This window comes from Ornithodoros turicata, chromosome 1, assembly GCF_037126465.1.
Source record: "Ornithodoros turicata isolate Travis chromosome 1, ASM3712646v1, whole genome shotgun sequence".
Classification (NCBI taxonomy): domain Eukaryota; kingdom Metazoa; phylum Arthropoda; class Arachnida; order Ixodida; family Argasidae; genus Ornithodoros; species Ornithodoros turicata.
Genome location: NC_088201.1, coordinates 61142619 through 61170481, shown reverse-complemented (window position 1 = coordinate 61170481; position 27863 = coordinate 61142619). Strand labels below are relative to the sequence as shown.

Below are 27863 nucleotides of genomic sequence, written 5' to 3'. Positions count from 1 at the left end.
ATCATAGTTACCTGCACAAAATAATACTCTGGGTTTGGGGAAAGATAACGGTAGGCGACAGCATCCGATGATTGATGATGATGACAGCTCTGTTTGTTTGGCAGAACTTATATCGAGAGGTGTACCGGAAATGGAGGTGTACCGCACCCCTAAGGGGTGGAAGGAGAGGGTTGACGTCACCATCCTCAAGGTGATCTCTACTTTTCAATCTATCATTTATATCTAATGCTTTTGTAATGTCCATAGTCTGATAAATCTTCATTGATGTTTTGCTTCAGGTCATTGAACCACACCGCTTTCTCATTAAGGAAGCCCCTAGTGTGCACATGTCTTACTGTGGCCAAGCGTTTCTAGAGTTGGAAGGAAAACTGAGGCAGTACATGTCAAAGTATGACATACAACCTTTGGACACTGGCCCGCCAGAAATTGGAGCTGTGAGTAGAACGTGATTATTTTTGTCTGGGTCTGCCTCCATTCAAATTTTTTATTGTCTCTTTACTGTAGTTACCTGCAAAGAGAGCAGAAACTCACGTTTGGGACAAATTGATGACACGATATGCCGTAGCTTTTGTCTTAAGCCTTGAGGCCTAGAACCTGAGCTGATTGATGTGGGCTTCTTGTCAGGAAAAGTGAGGAACCAAGCTAAGAGTCAGAGTGGCTCTGGTCAGGTGGCGTGTGTGGCTCGCAGATGAAACACAAACCACAACGCCTGAGCTCTCCTCTGTGTAGTTGCTGATGTGTCTACTGCTTGCTTAAAATTATTTGGATGTTTCTGTTGCAACTTTAGGTTTGCCTTTTCAGTTTCTATCTCACAGCTTTCGTCTACACAGTGATATCCACAAGGTTCCTTTTGCTGAAGGGATGAGGGGTTGTGCCTTGAGGTTTTTCCATGTTTGACATTCTTGCAGTGTTTTCATATAGTGCAGTCATTAGGTAAAAAAAAAAAAAATTGCAAAAAGAAAAACACTACAAAAAACTATGCAATCAAAAACATTATCTGTAGGAAACTTTTGCCCTGCACTAAAAGTAATTTTATGAAATTTTTATTTAACTGAACCCAGAAAGTTGCCACGATACAATGAGGTTTTATTGCCAAAATCAGCTCCTTTTATTCAGATTCACTGCAAAATGCGCTGCCTAGTGCAATGATGGTACTAGCTGGAGAACATTTAAAAAATAAGTACTTTGACAAGCGTAATTGCTAAGCTGCACTCTCCATCAAGAAGTGGTGGCATCATACTGGTTTTACCACTGGTGGTGGCACGAACAAGGCAAAATCAGCCATGCTGCATGAGCACTATCTAAGCCCTGTTCACTAACCACATGTGATAAGCAAATAGAGTAATGAATGAGTTCTGAAATAATTGTCGAAGGACAACAGCTTATCTCTCTTTTCTTCTCTCTCTTTTTATACACAGAACTATGTGTTTCCTGCACTAAACATCGGGTGTGGGGAACCAAAGCCTGTATTGATGCAGTGTAGTTGCTTTCTATAAAGCATAACTGCATAAAGATGTTTCAGTTTTATCTGGAGTGATGGGGTCGTACATGGGAGTTTTACCCCTTCTAACTTGTAAAAGCCTCAAAACCATAGATTGAGAAGTTACCCGTCAAAAAGAACTCGTTACGAGTTAAGTTACCGTGTGAAAAATGTAACTAAGTTAATAATGAAGTTCTTCAGCCTGAAATGTAACTCGCAGTTACGGAGTTACAAAACTTTAAAAAAAAAGAATGAGTTACTTTCAAGTTACTTCGTACACAAAATAGCACTACATAGGTGCTGCGCGCATTGCAGTTGAGTTCGACCTTGAGTTACCTGCAGGGGAGTGCAACACGCTTAGATCATTTTCGTATATGTCCAACAATTTGAACGCTTTGCATCTTAGTCCCTGTGGGTGTACAACGCAGTTGCCACGGCGCAAAAGTACCGAGTTTAACGTACAAATTACCAAAATAAGGAACTTAGTTACAGTAATGAGTTACCTCGAACTCTGCTCAAAACTCTGGAAGCTGTTCATGCTTTGATCTCAGTAAGAAGACTTTGTGGAAGCATGAACATAACGGGGGCTGCGATTGATAGTCTTTTTTTTTTTTATGTGGCTTGCTTATGCTGCAGCCATTTTAGTGCAACAACTTTTCTTATTACTATTAATTACTACTGCAGCGTTATGGAGGCACAGGGGATATAATTGCTTTTGTGCCTGCTTTACAGGAAATCGTTGTCCGTAAATCACGGGCTTCTGACTGGTACAGAGGAAAAGTCAAACGTATTCTGGAAACCTTGGAGGGCTACAAGATTGAGTATGTTGTCTGTTTCCATTATCTGCTTTTTCTCACTTCTCTGAATAGTAGCTCATGCGCTTAAATACCGACTCATCGTCATCATTTCACCGAAACCTTAGAAGTATAGTCAGTCTCCCCTGCAGTGGATCCTTATGCTGTTGAACTACTAGGATCATAGATGACACAAATGTGTAAAGCACATAAATGACAAAATGTGCAGTATTGTTTCATGAGTCCTGTCATGCTCCCGTGGACCTCAATATATGTACTATATTTTCAAAACACTGTCAACAGCAAATTTGGTGTGATGAGGCATCTGTGTTTATCAAGGCTGTGTTACATGACGCCTGGCTAAAAATTTGCAACCTGTTTTTTTCACCACTGTCTGATCTAAGTGGAGAAGATCCCACAATGACTTCCTCAATGAATAGCTTGCACATTGTCGAAGCACACTTTTATAATGTAGCTCACCTTTGCAGCCCTACATTTGCATTAAGGTATAACACACTTTATGACATTCTTTACATCCAACGTTACGAATTGTTTGCTGCAGTCTTGGAACACCTTGCAGATTTACCATATCCTTTTTTTGTTGTTTCGGTGTGTGTGCGCGCACATATGAAGAGTTAGCTTTCCATGCTGGATGTACAAGTGGAAGTAGAGTCCCCTAGTTTGAGAATTGATTAGAGTTGCGTAACAGCTACTGCTATCATGCTCGCCAAAGCCAGTACCGAAGCAACAGCCATGATGGTTTACAGTCAACCCTCGATTTATGAACGGCGTGCGTTCCTAAGAAAATCGTTTAATCATAAAATCTAATCATATAAGCTAATCATAAAATGAGAGATTTGTGAATCGAGATTCATAGTGAGTGGGGAGGGAGGGGGGACTAAAAGTCTTCGAATGACCGGAAGTACATTGTGACAGTTAATAACATTTATTTGCTTTAAAGTTAGTGGTATTCATTATTCATTTCTGAAAATAGTTTGAAATGACGCTCTGTGTCATTGGGTGTGTTAGGGTAGGCATCCTGGAGTGCAAGTGTTTCAGACACCACTCACTTAACGCGACACAAGCGCCACTCGCGCATCCGAGAGTGTGAGACTCTGTGCCGGTTTTTGAGTTCCTGTTTCAAATGGGTGCATGGAAGCAGACGACAAGCGACCGGGTGCTTTAGATTTTCCATGACGTACTTCCTGACGTGCTTTTTTTATTAGTGGACAACTTCCACAACGATATCGGCGGCTACTCGTGGGAAATGCAGTGCTTAGCAGACATCTTCACGCCATGCTATCATCTTCACAGTAAACAGGTGTTGTGGTGTCTGTTACAAATTCAGATCTTTTCCATTTCATTCGCTGTTCCAAGGAAAAGTCTTCACAACCGTAGTAGTCTCTTCCAACATTGTTATAGGTTCAAACTCAACCAACGTGTCCTCCGTCTGTGCACCGCATTAGTAGACAGCTGGAAGCGGCATCAGCGAACGAGCTGTGTAGTGCTCCAAAGTTGCTTTTCGCTGTTTAGTGGCCACTCTGGGTGGGTGCCTACTTAACGCACCTGTTGACCCTCCACTGTCAATTTTGCTGAGGAGAGACGTCAGTACTCTGACGCTACTTCTATTCTTAAAGTTCTCTCTCACATTTTGCAGATGGTTCTATGCTGATTCAGCTGCTACCAACAGCATGTATGCCCACCTGCAGTCAGTGCCAATTTGTTGCGCTTCGGTTCTTACAACATGTCCATTGCAACGTTCGACTTGAAATTACAACTGCTGGCATGCCACAGAGACACAGTTCATTTTCTTATCTTTCAGCCTCCAGTACGAATTCGGGTGTTAATGACCTGGACGACTGTACTTGCCCGTTTGTTGAGTTTGGAAGGATTGGGGACAAACCACACCCCCAGCATTCAACATATGCAACACCCCTTCCCCCTAACTGACAAAATTGTCCCAATGTCACGAACGTGTAATCAGTCGGCGTGGTCGTGTCAAATTAGTGTCAAATCGTGTCAAATTAGGTTAGTCAAATTAGGATCGCTTAGGGTCCATTCACACGATGCAACTTTCGTTGTGCCACCAAGTTGCACCGTGGGAACACGAAGCTCTGGTTGTGCAACTCGAGTTGCAGGAGTTGCACAGCCGATCGCTTCACGAGCGATTTCTCCTGCAACTCTAGCTGCAACCTGTCAATCACACAGCTCTGCCTTGCAAGCGCGACCAATCAGGAAGACTTCCATGTGTCAGTTATTGCAGCGGCAGTACGCGAGACGATGAAATTATCACTGACTAGTGGAAATTATGCAAAATTATCAAACTCGCAACGGATTGAAGTCGTAACGAGCGGAAGTCGCAGTGTGATTGGACGAAAATGATGACAATGATGTTTTTTCGCGCCATCTGGCGAGCTCGGTGACAACTACGGCATTCCGAGTTGCTCGCCGTATGAAAGGGACCTTTTTGGTGCAACTCGGTTGCGTGCAACTGTAGCGGGAACAGAGTTGCAGCAAAAAGTCGCATCATATGAATCGACCCTTAGTTGTGGTGAAGATGCACTGGGTTCGGGAACGGTTGGGGAACTACAAGGGTGGTTCCATAAGTTTCCGGCCCGACCAACTTTTAATAGTCATAGAGACGAAACAAGTGTATCAGTTTTCGACATAGTCACCCTCAACTTCGATGCACTTTTCACACCTTTCAACCAGCATTCTTATACCCTTGAAAAAATAGTCAGAAGTTTTGTCCACAAAATGCTGGAAAACTGTTCTCACTATCATTTTGAAATCTCCGTCCTCTGAGATCCCTCTTCAAGTTTGAGAACAGGATGGAGTCACTCGGTGCCAAGTCTGGACTGTAGGGTGGGTGGTGGATTTCTTCGAAGCCGCACTCCTTCAGTGCAGCCTTGGCAACAGAAGCCGTGTGGGCATTGTCCTGGAGCAACCGGACACCTCGACTCAACCTGCCGCGCCTGTTTTCCTTGATGGCGTCTCGCAGTCGGTGCAGGAGTGAAGCATAATAAGTCGCATTCACTGTGGTGTTCCTCTCTTTGAAGTCGATGAGGAGGATCCCGTGACAGTCCCAAAATATTGTTGCCATGATCTTCTTTGTGGATTGTGTGACCTTGGCTTTTCTTGGGGGTGCTTCTCCTGGTTTGCACCATTCCATCGACTCCTTTTTCGAAAGGGGATCATAGTAGCACCATAGTCTCATCCCCTGTGACAATTGACTTCAATATTTCTTCTTCGTTCTCTTGACAGAGCTCCAAAAACTCTTTGGCACAGACGCGCTGTTGCTTTTGAGCTGACGAGAGAAGTCGTGGCACCCATCTCGCACTGCCCTTTTTCATGTGAAGGCCCTCGACGATGATGCGAAAAACGGTTGTTTTGGAAAGCCCCAGCCTTTCTGAGATTTCCTTCACCTTCAGATGCCTGTCGCTCAGCACTTCCTCCTCGACAAGAGACAAATTTTCTTGTGTCACCACTTCCACTGGATGACCATCACGTGGATCATCTTCAATGGACTCTCGCCCCAGTTGAAACTGCTTCGCCCAGTCTTTTACCGTTGTGTACGACGGGGAGGCTTCCCTGTACACGTTGTCCAGTCACGCTTTAATTTCTTTAGGCGAAAGTCCCTGTTTTGTCAAAAATTTTATCACAGCGCAGTACTCGATTTTTTCCATTTGAACTGAAGAGTGTACCCTGGCTGTTTGAAATGCCGCTCTCCAACCGACAAAAGCATGGAGAGGGTTGAGGGTGGTGCTCCAGCCCTCCAACAGATGGCGCCACGCGTCCTTAATCGCATTTTCTACCTCGGGCCGGAAACACCCTCGTAGCTGGTGCCTGATCAGTTGTACTGGAGGTGGGTGTTACCGGACTCTCGGACTGCAGTCGCCTGTAAAAAGATCAGCTGAGTTCTCAACTGCCTCTGGCAGTTGGTTGCTCGCTGCAATGCGACTTCTCATTTGGTTGAAGTCCTTCATGGTTCGCAACATATGTTCAATGTGGCCGTTGCTTGAGGCATGATATGGGACCGTGAAAATCTGTCTTATAGCATTTCTCTTCAGGAACGTCTGAAATTGGGCAGGCGTAAATTGAAGTATGTTGTCACTTACTACAACATCTGTAATGAGCTACCTCGTCATCCACATGTAGTTGAAGGTAGGCCTGTGCAAGGTCTATTTTTGCATAGTAGCCTCCACCAGATAAGCTTGAGAGAAGGGGATTGACTGGAATAGGATGTGGATGAGCATGCATGGCTTTGTTGATCGAAACCTTGTGATCTCCTGATGGTTTGATGACTGGAACAACTGGAGTTGCCCATTTTGGGTTAGTGGTGTTCTCGATAACATCTTCAGCAATGAGATGATCCAGGTCTGCATCGATCTTCTGGCGCAGAGCAAGGGGAACATTCCTTGCTTTCAGTCTGATGGGTGGAACAGAAGGGTTCAGTAGAAGTGAGATGGCAGGTCTTCTGTAGTCTCCAAGGCTTTTTTGAAATACTTCCTTGAAGCCATTCAGGACTTCGTCCATGGGATTAACATCCAGGTGGTGGACACCCGTCAACTTAATGGCCAGCTCACATGGTCACAAGCAGAGTTCGAGGTAACTCGTTACTCTAACTAAGTTCCTTTTTTTGGTAACTTGTAACTTAACTCTGTACTTTTGCGCCGTGGTAACTTTCAGAGGAACTCGTTCCTTTTTCAGGTAACTTCGCCAAAGTAACTCAAGTTAAGTTCCAAGTTACTTTTAACTGGCTTTTAACTCACGTCCACATATTTTCTTGCTTTCTCTCCGGTTCCTTTAAGGCACTTTTTGCCATAAAACGTGACATTCCGTCAAAGACAGTATTTTATTCAGGAAGTAAGCACTGCTGCCACTGAAATGAAGCTGAACCATTGTGCGCCCACAGGGAGTAAGATGCAAATCGTTCGAATAGACCTCTACCAGAGAAACGTCATCATGACGTTAGTAGACAGACTGAAACCGAAACAAATCGGAAGGAGAGGGCTGGGTTCAACGAACGGGCACTTGTTCGCTGCCTCCCACTGAAAGAAAAGCAGGACCGAGGGTCGCGTCCTTTTAAGGGACCATATCGTCATCCCCTCAAGACCGTGGCTTTCGGTCGCAGCCTTGTTCACCTCTGGCTTCGAGCGTAGTTCAATTCTACCAAATTTGTGGCGCTGTCGAACACTATGACGTCATTTGTTTACAAACAGGGAGAGGTCTATTGTTGGGCATAAACGAAAACGATCTACGCGGGTTGCACTCCTCCGCAGGCAACTCAAGGTGTAACTCAACTGCTCACGCCCGCTGCATCTGCGTAATGCTATTTTGTGTCCGAAGTAACTTGGAAGTAACTCGTTCTTTTTTTTAAGTAACTCAGTAACTGCGATTTACATTTCAGGCTGAAGAACTTCGTTATTAACTTAGTTACATTTTTCACACGGTAACTTAACTTGTAACGAGTTCTTTTTGACGGGTAACTTCTCAATCTATGGTCACAAGCAAGCTCACATTGTCTCCATCAGCAACAAGGAGTCGCAGTGGATGCTTGAAAGATCCGTACTGAACATCAACGGTGCATGAGCCACGTAGCGGAATCGGCTGCTTTTGAAAGTCGTGCAAAAAAAATAGAGCGTGGATGGGGGAGCGTCTTTGGCCATATGCGCTTGTACGTTGCCTCAGAAATGATAGCGTTGTTGGATCCTGAGCCAACTTCCATCTGGCATTCTGCTCTGTTTAGTCTTACTGTGGTGTACTGCTTCTGCAGGGTAGATGCCCCTGTTGCATTCGCAGTGTTCGTCTGGTAGGTACTTTGTTCGGCCTCTTTTGGATGCTCGAATGTATGTGCCGATGGCGAAGATTTTTTAGCTTGTCGTCGTTGTTGTTGAGCCATTGTTGGCATACTCACCCAGTGTGTCCGTTTTTGTGACAATATCGGCAGGTTGCTTCGCGGAACGGGCACTGGTCACAAGCGTGTGATGCTCCACATCTGTGGCACAAAGTCATAGGTGGGATAGAATGGCGTAGATGCAGGCTAGCTGGTGGATAAACTCGATGATAGGCAAGCCTGAGCGATTTTTGAGCCTTCGTGTTGTGTTGTTTATGTGTCTTGCCCATCGCTCAGGCTTGCCTGTTGCGTTGTAGGAGGGCCCTTTGCATGTCCAGACTCAGGTATGGGTTCCTTGTGCTGGTTATTATTTTTGTGATGAGCCCTCAGTTTGCATCTCCTTTACTTGGTCGGCTGCTGTTTTGGCGGCGAGGGTCTTTGCCTTGGCGCTGTCAAAGGTTAATCCCGGTTCGGCATGCAGTCATCGTTGTGTCCCTTCATCACATATCCTGCACACAAGTTGGTCACGTAGTCCTTCAATCAGTGTGTATCTGAAGTTAGTCTTCAGCTAGTCTGTCTAACTCTGTCACCTATGCAGTGATCCCTTCGTCGGAACGTTGCATGCGTTTGTGGAACTAGAAGTGCCTGTGTTTCTGTACCAAGGGCATCGGAATGAAGTGACTTTTCAGCAGTGCAGTCAGTTCATCGTAGGACTTGTCAGAGAGAGCCGCTGGCGAAACAAGGGAAGAACGTCTTGACACCACAAACGGCCAGCAGCTTAGCACGCTTTATTGCAGCATCCGTGATAGCGTTAGCTTCGCAATAGAAGTACTCTTGATCCGCGTAGACATCCCATGAAGAAGGATTTTAAACATCAAGCACGCTGATAGTTCTGATAGGTGCCATCTGGAGTCCTGTGAATTTGTGAATCGGGCCATACTTTCTATAATTCGTATGCAACTGCTTTTCTAATGGGAATCCCTGACATTCTCGAGTTTGGGGTGCGTCTTCCCAAGAGAAGATGCACTGGTGAACTGCTGTGCTTGCTGCTTAGCCTGTGTTGTGCAGCTCAGTAGTAAAGTTTTTATGACTTCGTTTTCTTTCCAGGGTCTACCTGATTGACTATGGAGACACCTTTTACGTGGAGCATAGATTGTAAGTATAACTATGCTTCTTTACGTGTCCACAGTCATGTTCTTTTCTTGAGTAATTCCTTGGTAACTTGTTTTGTTTATGTTGTTTTTCGTTTTGTGTCCTAAGGTGTAATGACAATATTCGTGTGGCACCCCCTCACGTGTTTGACATTCCTGGTCAGGCTGTGGAGTTTTTTCTTCCTTACCTCAAACCTGCTAAGCTAACTCTGGACACGATGGCAGTTGCAGTGCATCGGTATGTGTTCTTCGACAATTCCAGACTTACGCTGTCGTGTTCTTTCGCGTGCCGTGTGACACCTTGTATTCCTCATTGGCTCATCTTGTGTTGTATTCCCAGCCCTTCTACAACTTGGGACACTGCCGCTCTGGGCTATGTGAAGGCTCTGGTCACAAGTTAGTGCGCTTTTATGTTTCTACGTCTGCTTCCGTCCACTATTGCTTGTTCGTCCTTTTTGGGGGCCGGTCTTGACGTCACTTTTTGGATACCCCTCATTAATTGATAAAACTGACTAAGACATACCTTTTTTAGGAGACTCTTGGAGGTTTGTTATCTGTCACGAATAGTGTGGTTGAAGTGTGCGATAAGTACTTAGCGTATTGTAGTCCTTCAGCCTCTTTTAGGGTCTCACAGCCCCAGAGGTGGAACTGTGTGGTGAACCATGTCGCAAAACTTACCAAAGCTCAGAACTTGTGTGAGCAACGTTGTAACATGTGCATGTTGGGGTAATAGCTAAACACACAATATTAGTGCCAAACACACATACAGAACACTGAGTAACACACAAAGTAACTGACACAGAATACAGGATCACAGGTTTGGAGCTCTGCTGCTCTGTTACATAGCAAAACAGTTTGCTGAGTGTGGCTGGTGCCCCAAATACATAAAGTGGAAATGATTTTACAGCTATGTCTATGGCTCAGTAAAACTTTCTTCCCCTTTGCGCAGGAGCTGTGCAGGTTTTCGTTAGGGAATATACCTTAAGTTGGGGCATAGTAGCAGTTGTCCAGTTTGCTTCTCTGTCCCTGGTCTTCAGCACCATTTTCATGGGTGCAGAGTGACTGAGGGACACACACGGTGCCGGAAGATAGCACTAACTATAAAATTTTCCTCCCTCCCCCCTCCCTCTTTTTGACCCTTCCTCTCCACCTCTCTCTCTTCAACCTGTCCTCATCTCTCTCCAAATGTATCCCTCACATTTGTCTGTGGTGACATATCATGCCTTGGTGTGTTGCTAGATCTAGCTCCCCTTCGACCTTAACAAGATGTCCTATCACACTCCACACAAGTCTAATCTATGCTGGTTGTCCTGTGTAGTTATGTATCTGTGCAGAATATGCCATATAGAATTGACTTTTTATTGGACACTTGAGATGGAGATTATGCAAGCTAATACATTGTGAGACAAGCTGCTTGAAGTGCTCTAACGAAAAGAATATAAAGGCCAGATACCATGCACTTGCTACCAGTGGTAATTCTTTTTCTTTTTGCGGTATTTCTGCATGAATGCCAGCATGTTGTTACCTTTAACCTTGGTCTTGTTACCTTCCTAAGAAGGTAGACTGTTTAAAAAATGCTAAATTTTCTTTATTAACATTCTTCATCATTGGTTCACGTCAATCTGTCACCTGTTTGGCAGAACTCGAACTGTTGTGCAAGGTTTTACAAGGTTTTAGAGTGCCCAACCAGGTGAATAACAAAGCAAATGGGGAAGCATGTTCTCTTGTTTGGCCTCCATGCACTCAGCTGATTTCATGCAACGATTCAGTCTGGAAATTTAGCTCACATTTGTGGGATGGTAAACTCCTGCAACATCTCTCATAAGTTTACCCAGCTCTTGTTGTCTGATGTTGCAGCAGGGCAGCACAGACCGAAGGGTTAGAAAATGGAACCGAACAGGACAGCTGCATACTCTTAACTGAGGTCTATTGACGCAAGAAACTGTTTTTTATCGAGAAATGCGTGCGAAACGATACAATGCCAGGAGCTACACAATCACTAATTGCATGGAACTTGTCATGAAGGCGGTTGAAGCAATGTGCCTGTCTGCCTCCAATCTTTGCAAGATAATCAATTTCACGGTTGGTAAGCAGAATTGATAGGGTGCCGGTACACAATAAAGACGGCCTCATTTATCTCTCGCACAATTTGCTCATTGTGTTTGCACAAAACTTGGGTCCGATTAAACATGGGGAGCGTGAACAGTCCCGGCAATATACACTAGGATGCCCATGGCGTGCGAGTGGTGGAAGCAACATGCTCCATCAACCTAATGTTTAAACAGCAGCAAGACTGCACAATATTGATGTTTCCACATTGGAGCAGAATGCGGTAGACTGTTCTTTCCGACCAGTTTTTTTTACTACAAGGCTTTAGACTACAAGGGCGCCGTCACCTTGGTGCGTGAACAGCGATGGGGACCGAGAAAATTCCTCGAGTTGTGGCACATACAAAAGGGAGCCAACAGTATGCAATGCCAACCGTGGCCCACTTCCAGGATTGTAGTCTGATCTCGTTAAACCCTTATATAGCAAGAATGGGAAATATTTAAAATAAAGCGTAAAACAGTCCCATATCTTTCTCAAGCCTGATTTTCTGGAAAGCGTGTTGCACTTTTTGTCCACCGATTCAGGTCTACAGGTTCCAACTTAGCTGCAATCATATGCGAGTTCTTGAATTCACAGAACGACGGCATGCAGTAGCAGACGAATTCTGACTTTTTACGTCCATGGAGCCAAGGAGGGAGAGGAGGCAATAAGCAGGCCTTCTGTATCTATGTGGCGTTGGTTAAGCCTGATTACTACCTGCGAAACTGCACCTAAGATAGACTCCTCAAGGCAGTGACATACAATTCTTTCACAAAATACGCAGTTGATTGCTTGTAAAAGTCTGGATAAATGGTATGATGAACGAATCCACTTCATGCTCGCTCGCTCGCTCGCTCGCCCGCCAGCCAGCCTGCCTGGCCAGACTCATCGGCATCGGTGTGCGTGCGCTGGTGGAAGTGAGGGAAAGAAGCGAGCAAGGGTGAGGATGAAGGGCAGACTGCATAGGTGCATGTAGCGTGGAGGAAACTGAAACGAAACACGGGGCTGTTACATGGCGCGAAATGGATTGCCGTAGAAAAACAGCAGAAGACGGGGCCTCAAACTGCCCCGATTTCGAGGTGATAAAACGAGACAGAGCTGGACAGGGACGCATCACCATCTTCTACTTCAACTGCTCCAACGTCGACACTCCTCCTCCGCTGCAAGTACTGTGCGATTGAAGTGTCCCCGGAGGCAGACAAAAAGCCGTACAATCGTTTTCGAGAACGCATGGCGTCACAGCAGCATTTGAGATTGAAAACATTTTTTGAAAATAAGTGCCATACTTCTCATCAACAAGGTCATTTCATAGTTGGCACTCTTATTTTTGTTATGTATGACCAGGTTAGTTTTATAGCACAGTTTATGCCAGTTGTAACCACAAAATTTCTACAATAAAGCCTGATTTCTCGCCGAATTCATCTGATGATATTTTTATCCCCCCCGAATTTGCATTAATTTTTTACATGAGGTGATGTGCCCGATTTTTAACCCCCGAATTTGAAATAAAATAAAAACCGAGAACTTCAGGGTCTAGCCATAATCTGCTTAGCAGCACATGATGGCGGTTGACTGGTTGGTGGAGCATGGCGCTTCCATCACTCATGTGCCATTGGTGCATCTTAGTGTACACTGCTGGGATTGTTCGTGCTACCCTTGTTTAATCAGACAGGTTTTGTCCAAACACAATGAGCAAATTGTGTGAGAGGTAGTTGAGGCCTTTATTGCAAATCATGAAGACTCATGTATCAGCACGCCATTGATTCTGCTTACCAACCATGAAAATGATTATCTTCGCAAAGACTGGAGACCGGCAGGCACATTCCTTCACCCACTTTCATGCCACGCAATTAGTGGTTGTGTTGTTCCTTGCACTGTATCTTTTCACACACATTTCTCAATAAAAGCCTATTTCTATTTCTTGTGTCAATGAACCTCTGTTGAGACTATGCAGCTGTCCCGTTCTAACCCTCCAGTGCGTGTGCCCCTGTTGCAACATCAGACAACATGAAGTGCCACCAACTACCCTGTGTTGTTCTTGTTCCCATTGTGCTACTCAGCTCTGTCTTGGCTGCTCTTTTATTTATTTAAATGTATCTTTATTACAAATTGGTGACCAATTGGTGTGGTGGCCAGCCGTTACAACCCATTAATTTGTTGCGGCTGTATGTAATTGGATTTTGCTTTTGATGTCTCTGCATCTGCGCTTGTGCAACACTGTGATGGCTTGAACCACCAAGTGGCAAATTCTGTGAATGCATTTACTAATATATTTTAGGTTGAAACATGGCAAAATGTTATGCAGTCTTCAGATTCTGTTCAGGCTCTTCATTGCAGTTGCAAGTGATTGTCTGTGTACAGGGTGTGATATATGTACAAGTGATATATGTGCAGGGATAGGTAATTTGGCATCATGCCAAATGAATTTGTTTTCACTCGTCTGACTTCCAACTTTCCTGCACTGAATAATGCATCTGATGTTAACTGCCTTGTGAGGTAACCATGTAAGGAAAGAAAAGGCTATATTCTGTGTGGAAGGGCATGTTTTGCCCTGATAGCTTCCATTGATTAATTTGCAGTTCTTCTAGTTCTTCTCATTAGTGTACCTTGTTATATCTGCCATACCTTACACATTGTTTGTCGCCCTCTTCCAGAAGGCGGTGCAGCAGAAGTATCTGTGTTTGGGGAAACAAAGACTGGTAGTCTGTACGGGAAACTGTCTATCCGATCTGGCGCCACTACTCTATGCATTGCTCAGAACCTTGTGGAAAAAATGTATGCTTTTTTAGACAAGACTTCGGAAGTAGGTAAGTTGTATGGAATTGTGCAGCCGATAGACGTCGGTTTCATGGTATTTTAGGTATAAACGAGCCAGAAAGATAGCGTAGCCTGTGGCCATGAAACACCTCAAGCATCGTCACCAAAATAAAGCTATGTTGTTGTTGTTAGCCAGAACATGGACTCGAAGCACGTTGACTTGCTCATTGCATGTGCGTATTGTTAGTTTAGTTGTCCTGCAGCGTTGTAGCTCATCTGCATTAAAGCTTTTGTTGGCTTCTTGGTCCTTCATCTACATATTAATTTTCAGCTAAAACCTTGGAAGCATCGCCTCGTATCATACACTGAGCATACCTGCCAGCTCTCCCGGATTATCCGGGAGACTCGCATTTCTTTCAGTCTCCTGATTGTACAGACGAGCGCTCCAATCTCCTGGGAAATTGGGTTCTTGGGCTTTTATTCTCTCATTTCTCTTTAAAAGCTGCGCAAACGCATTCCCGACTAATTGGACAGCCTGTAACACGTGCTTCGCGGCACGGCCGTAGTTTTGTCTCCTCCGATGGCGCTCTCCAAACAGAAGAAATACCTGCTCGATTTTCTCATACGGGCCAAGTGCCTTTTCACTGGTTTTCTGGTTGAGCACAACGAGCCGCAGAGCATAAACGACTGCATGTGACCGCTGTTCCGGAAGATGTTCCCAAAATGTGACAAAGCGAAGCACCTCAGGTGTCGACAGACGAAGACCACTGTCATCATTGGCGAAATTGCTGTGGCTGCTTAAAATGCAATGTTGGAGAGCCTGAAACGAGGCGTCTTCGCAATTGTGGTTGACGGTAGCAACAATAATGCGTCGCAGCTCCACCCGGTAGTGGCTACTGATGACATAGAGGAATCACAATAGGAACGTGGGCAATGCTATTTCGAGAAAATTGATGCTTCTCCCATCCTCCAATCCTCCCATTGTATGCTGATAAGCACATTATATCTATAAAGTTTGATGGAAATTGGGCACCTGGAAGGATGCTGTCCCTGGAATCCCTTAGCTTTTGAGTACAGTCAAACTCCTTTACAACGAAACTCAGGGGACAGCAAAAAAAATTCGCAGTAAAGGTATTTTCATTAAAAAGGATGTCCATTATTGGACCTATAGGGCTCCAGCGGGACCACAAAAAAATTTGCTGTAGTGGTATTTTCATTAAAAAGGTGTTCGCTATAAAGGAGTTTGACTGTACTAGTGTAGAGTACAACACTCACCAAACACTTACTTTGGGGCATTTGCAAGAATTAATTTTTCCAATTGATACGTGCTCTCAAACGATCTTGAATCTTTGCAGTTGAGGACCTTGAAGCTCGAGACTCGCTAATTTCCCCGTGCACACCATCCATACCAATTGTGCCTGCAGTGCAAGTTGTGTTGCAGAAGCAAAAGAAACATCAGCAGGAAGAGGACATGAAAACAATCATTGAGCAAGCTCTTCATGGCACAGATAGTGGTTGCAGGGTAAGTTACATGTGGTTTCAAGGGAAGTCTCATAATGTTGTGTGGCCACCACTGCAAGCACTTTGCTAGCATTCACCTTTTTTTATGTCTGGCATGTTATTCTAGCCATTCGAAACTAACTTCACATATGGATAGCTTTGAAGATTGAGATGGGAGATCAGAGAGGTTGTCTGCATCCCTCAGATACTCTTTTCCAACTCAAAATCATCATACAGTATGCCAAAGGAATGAAGAAACTAAAATGTCTATATTGCCAACAGATCTATTGCCTATTTTAAGAATGTACAACGCACAAGGGAGCTGCTTTTTTAATTCAAGTCTACCATTCTAAGAGCATTAGAGCTGTGCAAATACAGTCGAACCTCGATATAACGAAACCCACGGGAACTGCAATTTCTTTCGTTGTACCAAATTGAAGGTCACGGATCGCGACCTTTGCGAGGGCGCGCGCTGTACAGAAGCGTCGATAACTCCCGCTATGCGGAAAAGTTTTTCGTGAAAAATGACAACAACTTCTAATGCAGCGCCAAAGTGCACCTACGATATTTTATTCTTGCGTGAAATAGCGGGTTATACGCGTCTGCGTCGTGCATAGAAGACGCAGTGTCACGCATTGTTCGTACGCCGCCGAAGCCTCCGAAGCCTCCGCAGCTTTCTCCATATCGTGTTGCGATCTCCCGCAAACCTTCTATGTCTATGACAGTGCGTTTTCCGTAAGGCTCTCCGTTGCTATGGCATGTTTGTCCCTGTCAAGAAAATCATCTAGGCTGATTTCGTCACTTACGCCGCCACGCGAACGAAGTGTTTCCCACGCGCGATGGCGCCTTGCGTCTTGTGCTCTTTTTACTTGGCTGCAACGGGACAGTTAAAAAAAAGCGCGAAAAGGAGAAGCCTCGGAAGAAAATCCCTAACCTTCCAATGACTCAGACTTCTTGACTATCCTTGACTTTGCTGACCAAGAGCGAGGGAGGCTCCGCCCCCAAATGGCGCGCCAATAGGAGGACTCGGGAGGCGGAGCGCTGCGGCCTCTGCTCTTGCCTAATAGATGGCGCATCGGTAGCGCTCGGCTCGGGATATGTGAGCCACTGTCGTCTGCTTCTTCCGGTAGAGCTACGAACTTGGAGTCTCTGCTCTCGCGTAAGAGATGGCGCAGCATTGGTGCTCGGTAAGGGCACGTGTGGTCGCCCTAATTTTGAGCCTCGACCTTGAGACTGGCCAGTAACCTAAATTCCGATGACGCGGCGATAGCAAACCATAGTACGTAGTTCTGACGATTATGCTTCATGGATGTGTCATTACATTACCAAATTTGTGGTCAGTTCGACGTTTCGCTCCGCTCTTTTGCATAAACATTGTCTCAGCCCATGAAAAATGAAAGAAATATTTGTTCTACTCCTCTCACTGAAATAAATCATTTAAAATAATTGTAGTGTGTGTTTCTTTTTTATTTTTGTAAGTAGTTATGCAAGTATGTAAAAAGGAAAGAAATGTAGCTGCTTGTTCTACTCCTCGCACTGAAATAAATCATTTACAATTGTACTGTTTGTCAGTCTTTTTCTTTCTTTTTGTAAGTAGTTACGCAAGTATACTGCGTAGTTTTGACGATTATGCTTCATGGATGTGTCATTACATTACCAAATTTTTTGGCCAGTTCGACGTTTCGTTCCGCTCTTATGCGTGAACATTGCCTCAGCTCATGAAAAAGGAGAGAAATGTTGCGACTTTGTTCTACTCCTCGCATTGAAATAAATCATTTAAAATAATTGTACTGTGTGTCTCTTTTTTTTTCTTTCTTTTTGTAAGTAGTTACGCAAGTTTGTAAAAAGGAAAGAAATGTTGCTGCTTGTTCTACTCCTCGCACTGAAATGAATCATTTACAATTGTACTGTTTGTGTGTCTTTTTCTTTCTTTTTGTAAGTAGCTACGGAAGTATGTAAAAAGGAAAGAAATGTTGCTGCTTGTTCTACTCCTCACACTGAACTAACTCCCTTGGAATAATTATACTCTGTTTCTTTTTTTCCCTTTTTGTAAGTAGATACGGAAGAAAATAATTGTACTGTGTGTGTGTTTCCTTTTTGTAAAGGTTCCGGGACATTTGATCGAACGTCGTTTGGTCGAAAGCTGTTTGATCGAACGCGGGACATTTGGTCGAAAGGCATTTGATCAAACAACGTTTGATCGAGACGGCAGCGGTCGTTTGATCGATTCTTTTATTCGTTCGCGTGGAGCGTTGATGAAACAAAAAAGAAGAAAACAACAAAACAAAGCTTCAGTTTTAAATGCTGTTATCCCAAAGAATATTTCACTCTGTGCCATCCGCTCGCCCATAAGCACATTCCTCATCCTAATCCACTTTTTCGCATCCAGAAGCCGACCCGATGATGTGCCTTTTTTTCCCGCTATTTATTTGCATTTGCTGAAACTGCGTTTGCAGGAGCTTGGAAAGTAAAATTAGACGTTTAGTTCCACTCTCATGTCTTCGTGGCTGATACTGTCTCAGCGTATTGCTAAAAGTACGCCCAAACATTTCATTTGGTAAAATGCTCCGCAAACTGGGACAATTTTTTCCTACGCTCACGCTAACGTGAGACATGTGGTTCGCTGCGTTTTCCCAACATATCTGCAGGAAATATGCAGAAGGTATCAGGGCCTTGGGGAATTGCTTCTTAATCTTCTCACGTTGTCTGTGTGTTCTGTTTCATGACCGCTGCCGTTTCGATCAAACGGTGTTTGATCAAATGGCCTTCGTCCAAATGTCCCGGAATCCCTTACAAAAACGAACAGCGGACGAAATGTCCCCGGACGAAACGTCCCCCGAAAAGGCCCCGGACAAAATGTCCCCAGCTGCCGTCACTGAAACCAGCAACCGTGGAGCTGCAAGCACGGCTGCGGAACCTTTGCAGCCAGTACGTCAACAATGAAAAAAACATTGAAGAATTTCTACGAGGTGTTGCCCGGACGATCCGCTTCTAGATCGCAAGCTGAAGTAATCTGAGACGTTCGGTATTGTAAATAACTCTAAATAATGTAAATAATTGCTAAGGTCCTACTTTTGAGAGATGCTCCATTGTTTGGGTCCCTAGACCAGCATCCCCACTTTGGAGAGATTCGTTTAGCGATGTAAATAATTGTAAATAAATGCTTTGGTTAGTTCAGTTCCATACTCATTGTCGCAATAACTGGTAAGCTCCTACTTTTGATATATGTTTCATTGCTTGAGTCCCAAGACTGGCTTTAGAGGGAGCTTTAACTACATGGGCCCAACTGCACATAGAGCAGTACGCCGTAAATAAGAAGTCAAACTGCCCTGGCGGCCTATAGGATGCGCAACCTCCACATGATCAGGGTTCTAAAAAATCGTGATTAAAAAATCAAATTATTCAGATTTTTTTCATTTAAATATGATGAATATTGATTAAATCACTGAGTTGATTTTTGACTTCTAAGACAGATCTTCACCTCATGGCTTCCGTCTGCCACCTTGTAGTAGCGAAATCACTTTTTGAGCACATACAAAGAAGGGCGTCTAGACTTCTAACAGTGCGGCTAACAGTTACTAGCTAATGCAAATGGAGAACTATTTGAAAACTATATATTATGAACTACACCGAATAGTAATAGGAAAAAGAAATAACTGGAAAAGTTCTACGCTCGTGGAATGACCACCCGCCATGTGTAACCAAATTGTTTGCCAGTGTGCCGGAGAGACACTGAAGGGGTCACGTGACGCTGTTTGCGCTAAAGGTCACTGAAGTATAATATATTTCAGGCTGTGGTTCATTTCCAGGCTCAGTCTCATTTTCCCCAGCGTCTCCAGTTTTATGTTACTATTCAAATTCAAACATAACATAAGGGAGGTGATTTAAATCTTGATTAATATTCATGACTTAAATCGCGATTAAAATTGGTGATTTAAATCTGGCTGATTTAAATCAATCAACCCTGCACATGATAGCATGAAAAACATTTGTCACATTTGTAGTGGGCAGAAGACGAAGAGGAGAGGTTGCGAGGAAAACAATAAAGTTAACGTTCCCGTGTTCGAGGCTGGAGGCAAGGTGTCTCCCGTGTGGAACATTACAACATTTGAGGTACCAACGGCTGTGCAACCGGACGGCATCTGGGGACATTTTCGGGGACGTTTTGTCCGGGGACATTTCGTCCGGGGACATTTAGTCCGGGGATGTTTTGTCCGAATCCCGATTTATTTCAGTGCAAAAAGTAGAACAATCAACAACATTTCCTTCCTTTTTACGTACTTCTGTACTTACAAAAACAAAACACACACACAGTACAATTATTTTCTGCCGTAACTACTTACAAAAAGGGAAAAAGAAACAGCGTATAATTATTTCAAAGGATTTATTTCAGTGCGAGGAGTAGAACAAGCAGCAACATTTCTTTCCTTTTTACATAGTTGCATAACTACTTACAAAAAAAAAAAGAGACACACAGTACAATTATTTTAAATGATTTACTTCAGTGCGAGGAGTAGGACAAAAGCAGCAACATTTCTTTCCTTTTTCATGAGCTGAGGCAATGTTCACGCATAAGAGCGGAGCGAAACGTCGAACTGGCCAAAAAATTTGGTAATGTAATGACACATCCATGAAGCATAATCGTCAAAACTACGGAGTATACTTGCGTAACTACTAACAAAAAGAAAGAAAAAGACTCACAAACAGTACAATTGTAAATGATTTATTTCAGTGCGAGGAGTAGAACAAGCAGCTACATTTCTTTCCTTTTTACATACTTGCATAACTACTTACAAAAATAAAAAAGAAACACACAGTACAATTATTTTAAATGATTTATTTCAGTGAGAGGAGTAGAACAAATATTTCTTTCATTTTTCATGGGCTGAGACAATGTTTACGCAAAAGAGCGAAGCGAAACGTCGAACTGAGCACGAATTTGGTAATGTAATGACACATCCATGAAGCATAATCGTCAGAACTACGCACTATGGTTTGCTATCGCCGCGTCATCGGAATTTAGGTTACTGGCCAGTCTCAAGGTCGAGGCTCAAAATTAGGGCGACCACACATGCCCTTACCGAGCACCAATGTTGCGCCATCTCTGACGCGAGAGCAGAGTCTCCAAGTTCGTAGCTCTACCGGAAGAAGCAGACGACAGCGGCTCACATATCCCGAGCCGAGCGCTACCGATGCGCCATCTATTAGGCAAGAGCAGAGGCCGCAGCGCTCCGCCTCCGGAGTCCTCCTATTGGCGCGCCATTTGGGGGCGGAGCCTCCCTCGCTCTTGGTCAGCAAAGTCAAGGATAGTCGACTTCTTTTTGTAGGCACCAGATTCCTCCCAACCCTAATCACGCGTGCCATCTTTCGCCGCGGGAACAGGACACTGCTTGCGCCCTTTGTTTTCATGACCCTAAAGTCGGCTTTGGGGTCATAAACCTTATCTCGTTCTTTCGCTGTATCGAGGCGGCAGCTAAAAAGTGTTTCGTTGTAGCGGGAGTTAAAATACATTGATCTCTATGGCCCTCTGCCGGGGAACCCAAATTATTTCGCTCTATCGCGAATTTCGTTATATTGCGTTTCGTTGTAACGAGGTTTGACTGTAGTGAATTTTCCCATTCAAATGGAATACGAATTGAACACTTAAGTTTTCCGTATAGTGACAAATCGAATAGTGTTGAATACTACCGAGGATATATAGTTTATTTCACTGTGATAACAAACAGTTTTGAGGTCTGCAGCACAATACGTGCAGCACAACGTGTTCAAAGTTGCTTACAGTTGTACAAAAAAGCCAGCTGCTCAACATGTTCTGGATTGAGAGAACCCCTCTTACTACTGACGATGTTACCAGCTGTGGAGAATATATGCTCACTTGTTGTTTGTGTGGCTGGGATTGCAAGGTACATCCTGGCAGCTGTTGCTAAATCTGGGAATTCAAACTACCCACTCGTTTCCCACCACATCAGAGGATCACTGCCACTTTGTAGTGTGTATCTGCTTCATTAAGTACCGCACCACTTTCTGTGGAATGGTCTCCCCCCTGCGGCGCTTTTGCACTTGTACTCATGTCATTGAACACCTGCCAAAAGGAAGATGTTTCAACCGCTACATGAGGTTCAATGTCTGCATCCCTTTGACTGTCTTTGTTCCCCTGTTTACTCTGAGCTGTCTTCTCGAGCAGGATGCGGATCCATTTCTTTCAGGTGATGTGAAAAACACATCTTTGTACAGAGGGTCCAGAACAGTTGCAAGTGCAACAGTAGCACTCATTTTTATGTCCACAAAGCATGTTTCGAACTTCCGCAGCAAACATGAAGCAAAATTTGCACAATCTTCTTTTTCGGTGGCATGCTCCTGTAGCGTAGTCTCCATGCAGTGCACAAGCGGCATCACTTGGAACAGTGTGGGGTATGTGTTGCCTGAAAGTTCCGCAGTTGTCTCAGCAAATGGCTGTAAGATTGATGTGACTGCTGCTGCACATCGCCACCCTCGAGAAGTGAGGTTTTCGATTTCGTCAGATTCAGAGAGCTCGGTGGATATTGCAACTTTGAGCTTAATGAACCTCTGAAGCACTGAATCCCATCCAGACAGTGTTCTGTTCCCATAGCCTTTTGAATCTCATGCAGTCAATTCCTGGCCTGTGAGCTCTTCTTGTAGTGGCCCACTATAAGTCTTGCATTGGAGCAAAGTTCTGAAAATTCAGAAAGCTGCATTTTTGCGTCGTTGATGCATAGTTGAAACGTGTGTCCAAAACGGCGCACACTTGTCCAATCAGTGTTCTGTGCTGCTGATACGTTGTTCCTTGCATTGTCTGTGATTATGAAGATTTCTTTATCTTGTGGAAGTTGAAATTGTTCCATCACATTTGCTATTGGAAAATGTGAAAATGCCTGGAAAATTGCCCAAGACACAATGAAACTTAAATTAATGTCGAAAGTGCTCATGAGTGCTCGCGAACGCATTAAGCTAGGACGCCGATCGAGATGTCTTTGGAGAGAGCTTGTGAGGTTCTACCTGGACCTTAAGCGATATGGGCTTCAGCAAAAATAACCAAGATTTTATAAATTTGCAAAGTTGAAATATCAAAATTTTGCCAGAATGTCGGCATATATGAAACTTAAATATGATCAGAATCGAAGGTAACGGCAATGAGAAGAAAGGGTGGCTCGAGAGGAACCCAAAAATCCCCCAAAGCCCAGCACTGAGCGATCGAGCGAGCTACGGGAGTGCCGGGGAAGATTAGCTGCAGAGGCATATTTGACTGCCGATGTGCATAGCGATCCTTTACCCTCTAATAATAAATGGCTTACGAATGGAATGAATAAATGAATAAAGTCTTGTATTTCCGGCGATATTCCCATACTGTTTCGATCAGCAACTAGTGACTACTCCTTCTGGAAGGTGAATCCTAAGGTGGTCGCTAGTGAGATACGCCTGCTAGCCCAACAACAGGTTATGCACCACCGTTTCCACCGAGATGGTTCTCTCTTCGTCTCCGCATGGTCCAAAGCAGCTGCCCGCAACCTTTTGTCAGCTAAGTGTTTAGCTGGGATTCCAGTGATACCATCGATACCCCAATCGTACGCCAGAAATATGGGCAAGATATATGATGTTCTAAGAGAGTATTCGAACGACGACCTCGTGCTACCTCAAAGACGCAGGGGTGTTATCTGCACGGGGACAGGTTCGTCATTCCATGGCAGAAGATGGCAGTGATGTGTTTACCCTGTTACGCAGCGTTATCCTCACTTTTGAACCTACAATCCGTCTTCCCCACCGAATTGCCCTTGGGTTTCAGACCTTCACAGTCCAAGAGTACATAGAAGGCCCCATACAGTGTTATAACTGCCAACGATTTGGCCATATTGCACGAAATTGCCGAGGTTCTACACGGTGTGGCATCTGCGCTGGGCCTCACCGAAGATCAGACTGCAACAATAAAAGAGAGCCAAAGTGTGCTAACTGCAAATCCCGCATCATTTTCTTTATGTCCTGTCAAGACCGCCACCACCAAAAGGCACCAATACCGGACACTACGACTTCCGTCTGATGCCCCTAAGGATGGTAGTGCCACACTCCCGTCTCGTACAAATGCACAAGAATTTCCTGCACTACCCCCTCGATCTGCACCAGGTGAACGAGGGTCACTGAACACAGTTGCTGCTAAGCCTATCACAAGCAGCCACCCACCGCCTCCTCGTCCATCAAGGCAGATTACAAACACTTACGCCAGTGTGACGGAACCAGCAGGCACGAGGAGACAGTTACCCACATCAGCCTCTGAGGATATGCCTTCTCTGGGACTCTTCTCAACGGTACTCGCTGCCCTTAAGAGGGGATACGAGTGAGGCGGCATCTCCGATTCACGATTTTTTCGCTCGTAGATGGCGCCACACGAACATACGGGTCTCAGCCTGGAGGAAGCTGTAACCATTACCCTTAGTACAAATAACTCACTCCTCCGCAGGATTGTGTAGTCCCAAAAACACGTGTGACCTCCTTGACTATTGAGATGCAGCGATCTCGCGTCATGTTTGGGTTGCCAAGGTCAACTCAGCTACAAAGAAAGAAGGAGGTCCCGACGAAAGCCAATTCTTCACTTTTGTCCCTTTGTGGACTGCATCTGGTGACTTCTTGATGTTATGCTATCTTAGCTTGTCTGACTTTCTGGACGCAGCGCGAAGTCCAAATGTTATGTTTCGTTGGCCCTCGCTTATTTATATTCACCTGCTGATTTTTCTTTGGCGCCGAGTTCTCACACTAGAACATTTTGCGGACGCATTTTGTATTTAACTGACTATTCTGATTTAGTGTATTTACCTTGCGTCTGTGGGCAAGTGAATCTAAATTTATTTGTCGCTACAAACATTAACCGAATAAGTCCTCCGAAACCTAGACAAGATAAGCCGTGGAGCAGACCTTTGCATTTTGTCTTCTTTATTTGTTTTTTGTTTTGTTTTTCTCTCGGACAGCGTGGATGTGCAGACATCCAAGACTGCAGATGCATACTCTAAATGAGGGGAACTAATGTTTTGATTGTAGATGGGTAGATATCCAGCGAACCGGTATAGATGTAGGAATGGAGTTGCCTCAGGACAGAAGCCGCCGATATTTCGAACAGAGACTGTTGAAGAAGAACAGTCTCTGAAGAACAGTCTCTGTTCGAAATATCGGCGGCTTCTGTCCTGAGGCCACTCCCTTCCTAATGTTTTCATTGATTGATTTGTAAAAGAAAAAAATGGAGATGTTAGTCCCGAGCCACTCGGAACTAATGCTTTATATGCTGTTAATTTAATGTGTTTTCTTGTACCATGGCGAAATTTCCTTCTTATAGTTTCCACAGACGAGCGGCTTTCGCACACATATGGATATCCGATTTCAGAACTTTCCCTTTAAATTTGCCGCCAGCAATGAGAAGGGTGCCCAGAAGAAGCACAGACTATCAGCTGCTCCCAACGTCAGGTCATATTCTTCAATATGTGTAATTCGTCGGGTTGTACCCACTTTTCTGTTCAGCTGTGTTGTTCGTAAATGTCGTCCCCTGAGGAAAATTCACTTTTGGTACGCGTGGACTGGTTGACTTCGGACGTTGACTTTTTACCATATAGGACTGTGTGAATGTTTGGATTTTTGAGCACCGAAGCGAGTATCATATATCCTATTCCATTTCCTAATCAAATATGGAATTCAATGTTCGAATTCCACATCGAATTGATGCTTCTACTAAACTGAATATATCTGAAGAGACCCGGCACATGGAGAACACACACAGAAAAAAAGAGTAAGCGCTATACTTACGCATACATATATGTACCGTACATGTTTGTATTCCAATACACGTTGTATATGTATCCAATTACGGTTATTCAACGAGTCGCTTAATTTATTCGTATACAATTCCATTTTAAAATGACTCACACAAAGCATTTCTTTGCCTAGGTAGTTGCTGTGCGTCAGTTTTGGTGAATTTACTTATTGTGTCTTGCAACAATGCGGCCTGTACAGTCATGGGGCTCCCGAGATGTGATACCGCTAGACATATTGAAATATATTTTTGTCTGTCAATTTTGTTGCTTTCGCCCCGCATTTTATTTTCCTCTTTACACATCACCGTGCACGTCGATCTGCACACTTCTAAAAAAGAACTTGACATGCTCCTGGTCAATCCGAATGACGTCTTCTCTCCTGATTTGTTGAAACTGGACGGCGTACTACTTTTTGTGACACTTCACATTTGTGCTAATTAGCAGAGAAAATGTTTTTTCGTGTTAGCGCTGCGAAGCAACTATTGCTGTACGCGATGTACAGGCGTGGACAGAGGACAGCAGGAGGGAGGGTGACAGGGGGTTAGTATGCGTCCTGGGCCGACTTCAGGGCTAAGTGAGCCGACCTTCATCAGGAAAGTCCGACGGAAAACCCAGGGAAAACCTCAGAGAGCACACCTGGTGACAGGATTCCAACCTGTGTCACGTTGTATCAACGAACGTGAAATTGATTGCGGCGTATTCCCTACGAGAAATCGCAAGTGAAAGTAGGTCGAGCTTTCAAAGTAAAAACCCTTAGTAGGTGGTTAGGAATTTTAGTATCTATTTTGAGCCGGAGGACATGAAGACCTGCAATATCGCAACCGGGGATTTCGCAAAAATTCCACGCGTACCAAGAGTGGATGTTTCTCGAGGAGACATTTTTCCGGGGGACATATTTTCCAGATTACATTTCTTCCGGGAACATTTCTTCCGGGAACATTTCTTCCGGGGACATTTTTTCCGGGAACTTTTTTTCCGTTTTCCTTAGGACATACATGTATCCTTCGAAACCTAGACAAGATATCAGAAGGTCGAAACTTAAAAGGCCGAAAAATTGAAACATCGAACGATCAGAAGGCTGAAAATTCAGAAAACCGAACTGTCAGCAGGCCGGAAAGCCAGAAAACCGAATTACCGTAAGGTCGAAAAGTAAGGAAGCCAAGATACGGAAATTGTTATTCCAACTGCGATAAAAAATGAGCTCTACAAAGTAAGTAGGATAGAATTGTTGAGAATTAATACAGGGAATAAATCGTTTCATCAAACTTCCCTTTAGATAACGTACTTTCGATCACTTAGGCAGAAAACAAAAAGTAAAAGTAGAGATGACTGTGTTATTGCAAGTGTTTATTGTACACGACGACAATCACGTTCGGGTTGCCAAATATATAGAGCGACACCATCTCCTCTAAACTTCATTGAGTGGGTAGTACAAGTCATTCACTGGCAATCACCCACCAGGCACTTTCTTTTTGTAAACATGTCCCCAAGAGTCTAGGCAGCTAAGACGCTCAGACTTGCAAATGCAGGTTGCAGTACATCAGTGCAAATAGTGTTCCGTGAATTTTGGAAGCAAGCCTTTTTTTTTTTTTTTTTTTTTCAGAACTTGCCATTTTTTGAGTCAATATACCCAGTAAGCACCCTTCTTTTGGGTGTAATATGTGACACCCATCATTGGACCCCGAGCCCGAGAACTGGGGAGACTGAACTATCGAAAGCCAGAGGCCACCAAGAAAGGAAAAATATATATTCGAAAAGTTACATCTGCTACATCAGGTAGATCCACAACGCTGTGCTCAGGACAGGTATTGGGAATTAATGTGCTAAATGCTTTTTATGCATTTAAACTAACTTTGTATGACCTTGTCCAGCGCATGCCACTTTTTGGCAGCATCCCTCGTGTACTGGGGTTGATCTTACAGCTGTGGATAGAGAAAGAGCTTCCTTTGAAAAAGTTGTTAAAAAGTGAATTTCTACGTGGAGTCTATTTCAACGTTTTATTCATAAATTATTTATTTCGCAGACATCCTTTCGGAATTCCTTATTTTTCGGCCTTTCCATAATCCAGTCTTTGACTGTTTGATATTACCTCATTAAAAAAAGAAAACTGTCTTCCAATTTCAACACATCGGGAGAGCGAATGATAACACCACTCAGTCTCACTGTGCCTCACCTCCCCTAACCCTACTGTTCTTTTTACGTGCGTGCGATGCGAGACGAATATTGTGTGGCTGTGTAGCAAAGCTTTCCTGGTCTATGCCGCCTATTCTCCCTATTCTCACTCAAGGCCTTCCCATTATTTTGCGACGACCTACTCAACGTGGATCTCTTCAGACAGGTTTCACGACCTCAATTTCGCGCTTCCGCTGCCGGGGAAACCCCTTCTGGGATAGGGTGCCAGAACAGTGACTGCATTCCGCGGAACGATATGAGGTTCTCTTCTAACCA

The 27863-nt window shown here is 44.2% G+C and overlaps 1 protein-coding gene across 1 annotated transcript in view; it reads left to right on the top strand.

Annotated features, from left to right (window-relative positions):
• Positions 1-27863, top strand: part of LOC135378289 (putative ATP-dependent RNA helicase TDRD12) — a 206405-nt gene that overhangs the window by 115823 nt on the left and 62719 nt on the right. The window contains exons 2-9 of the mRNA XM_064611282.1: positions 105-190; positions 279-434; positions 2213-2301; positions 9218-9265; positions 9371-9499; positions 9602-9657; positions 14004-14156; positions 15462-15628. Coding sequence (XP_064467352.1) covers positions 131-190; positions 279-434; positions 2213-2301; positions 9218-9265; positions 9371-9499; positions 9602-9657; positions 14004-14156; positions 15462-15628 — 858 coding nt within the window. The 5' untranslated portion in view covers positions 105-130. The remainder of the gene's footprint in view (positions 1-104; positions 191-278; positions 435-2212; positions 2302-9217; positions 9266-9370; positions 9500-9601; positions 9658-14003; positions 14157-15461; positions 15629-27863) is intronic.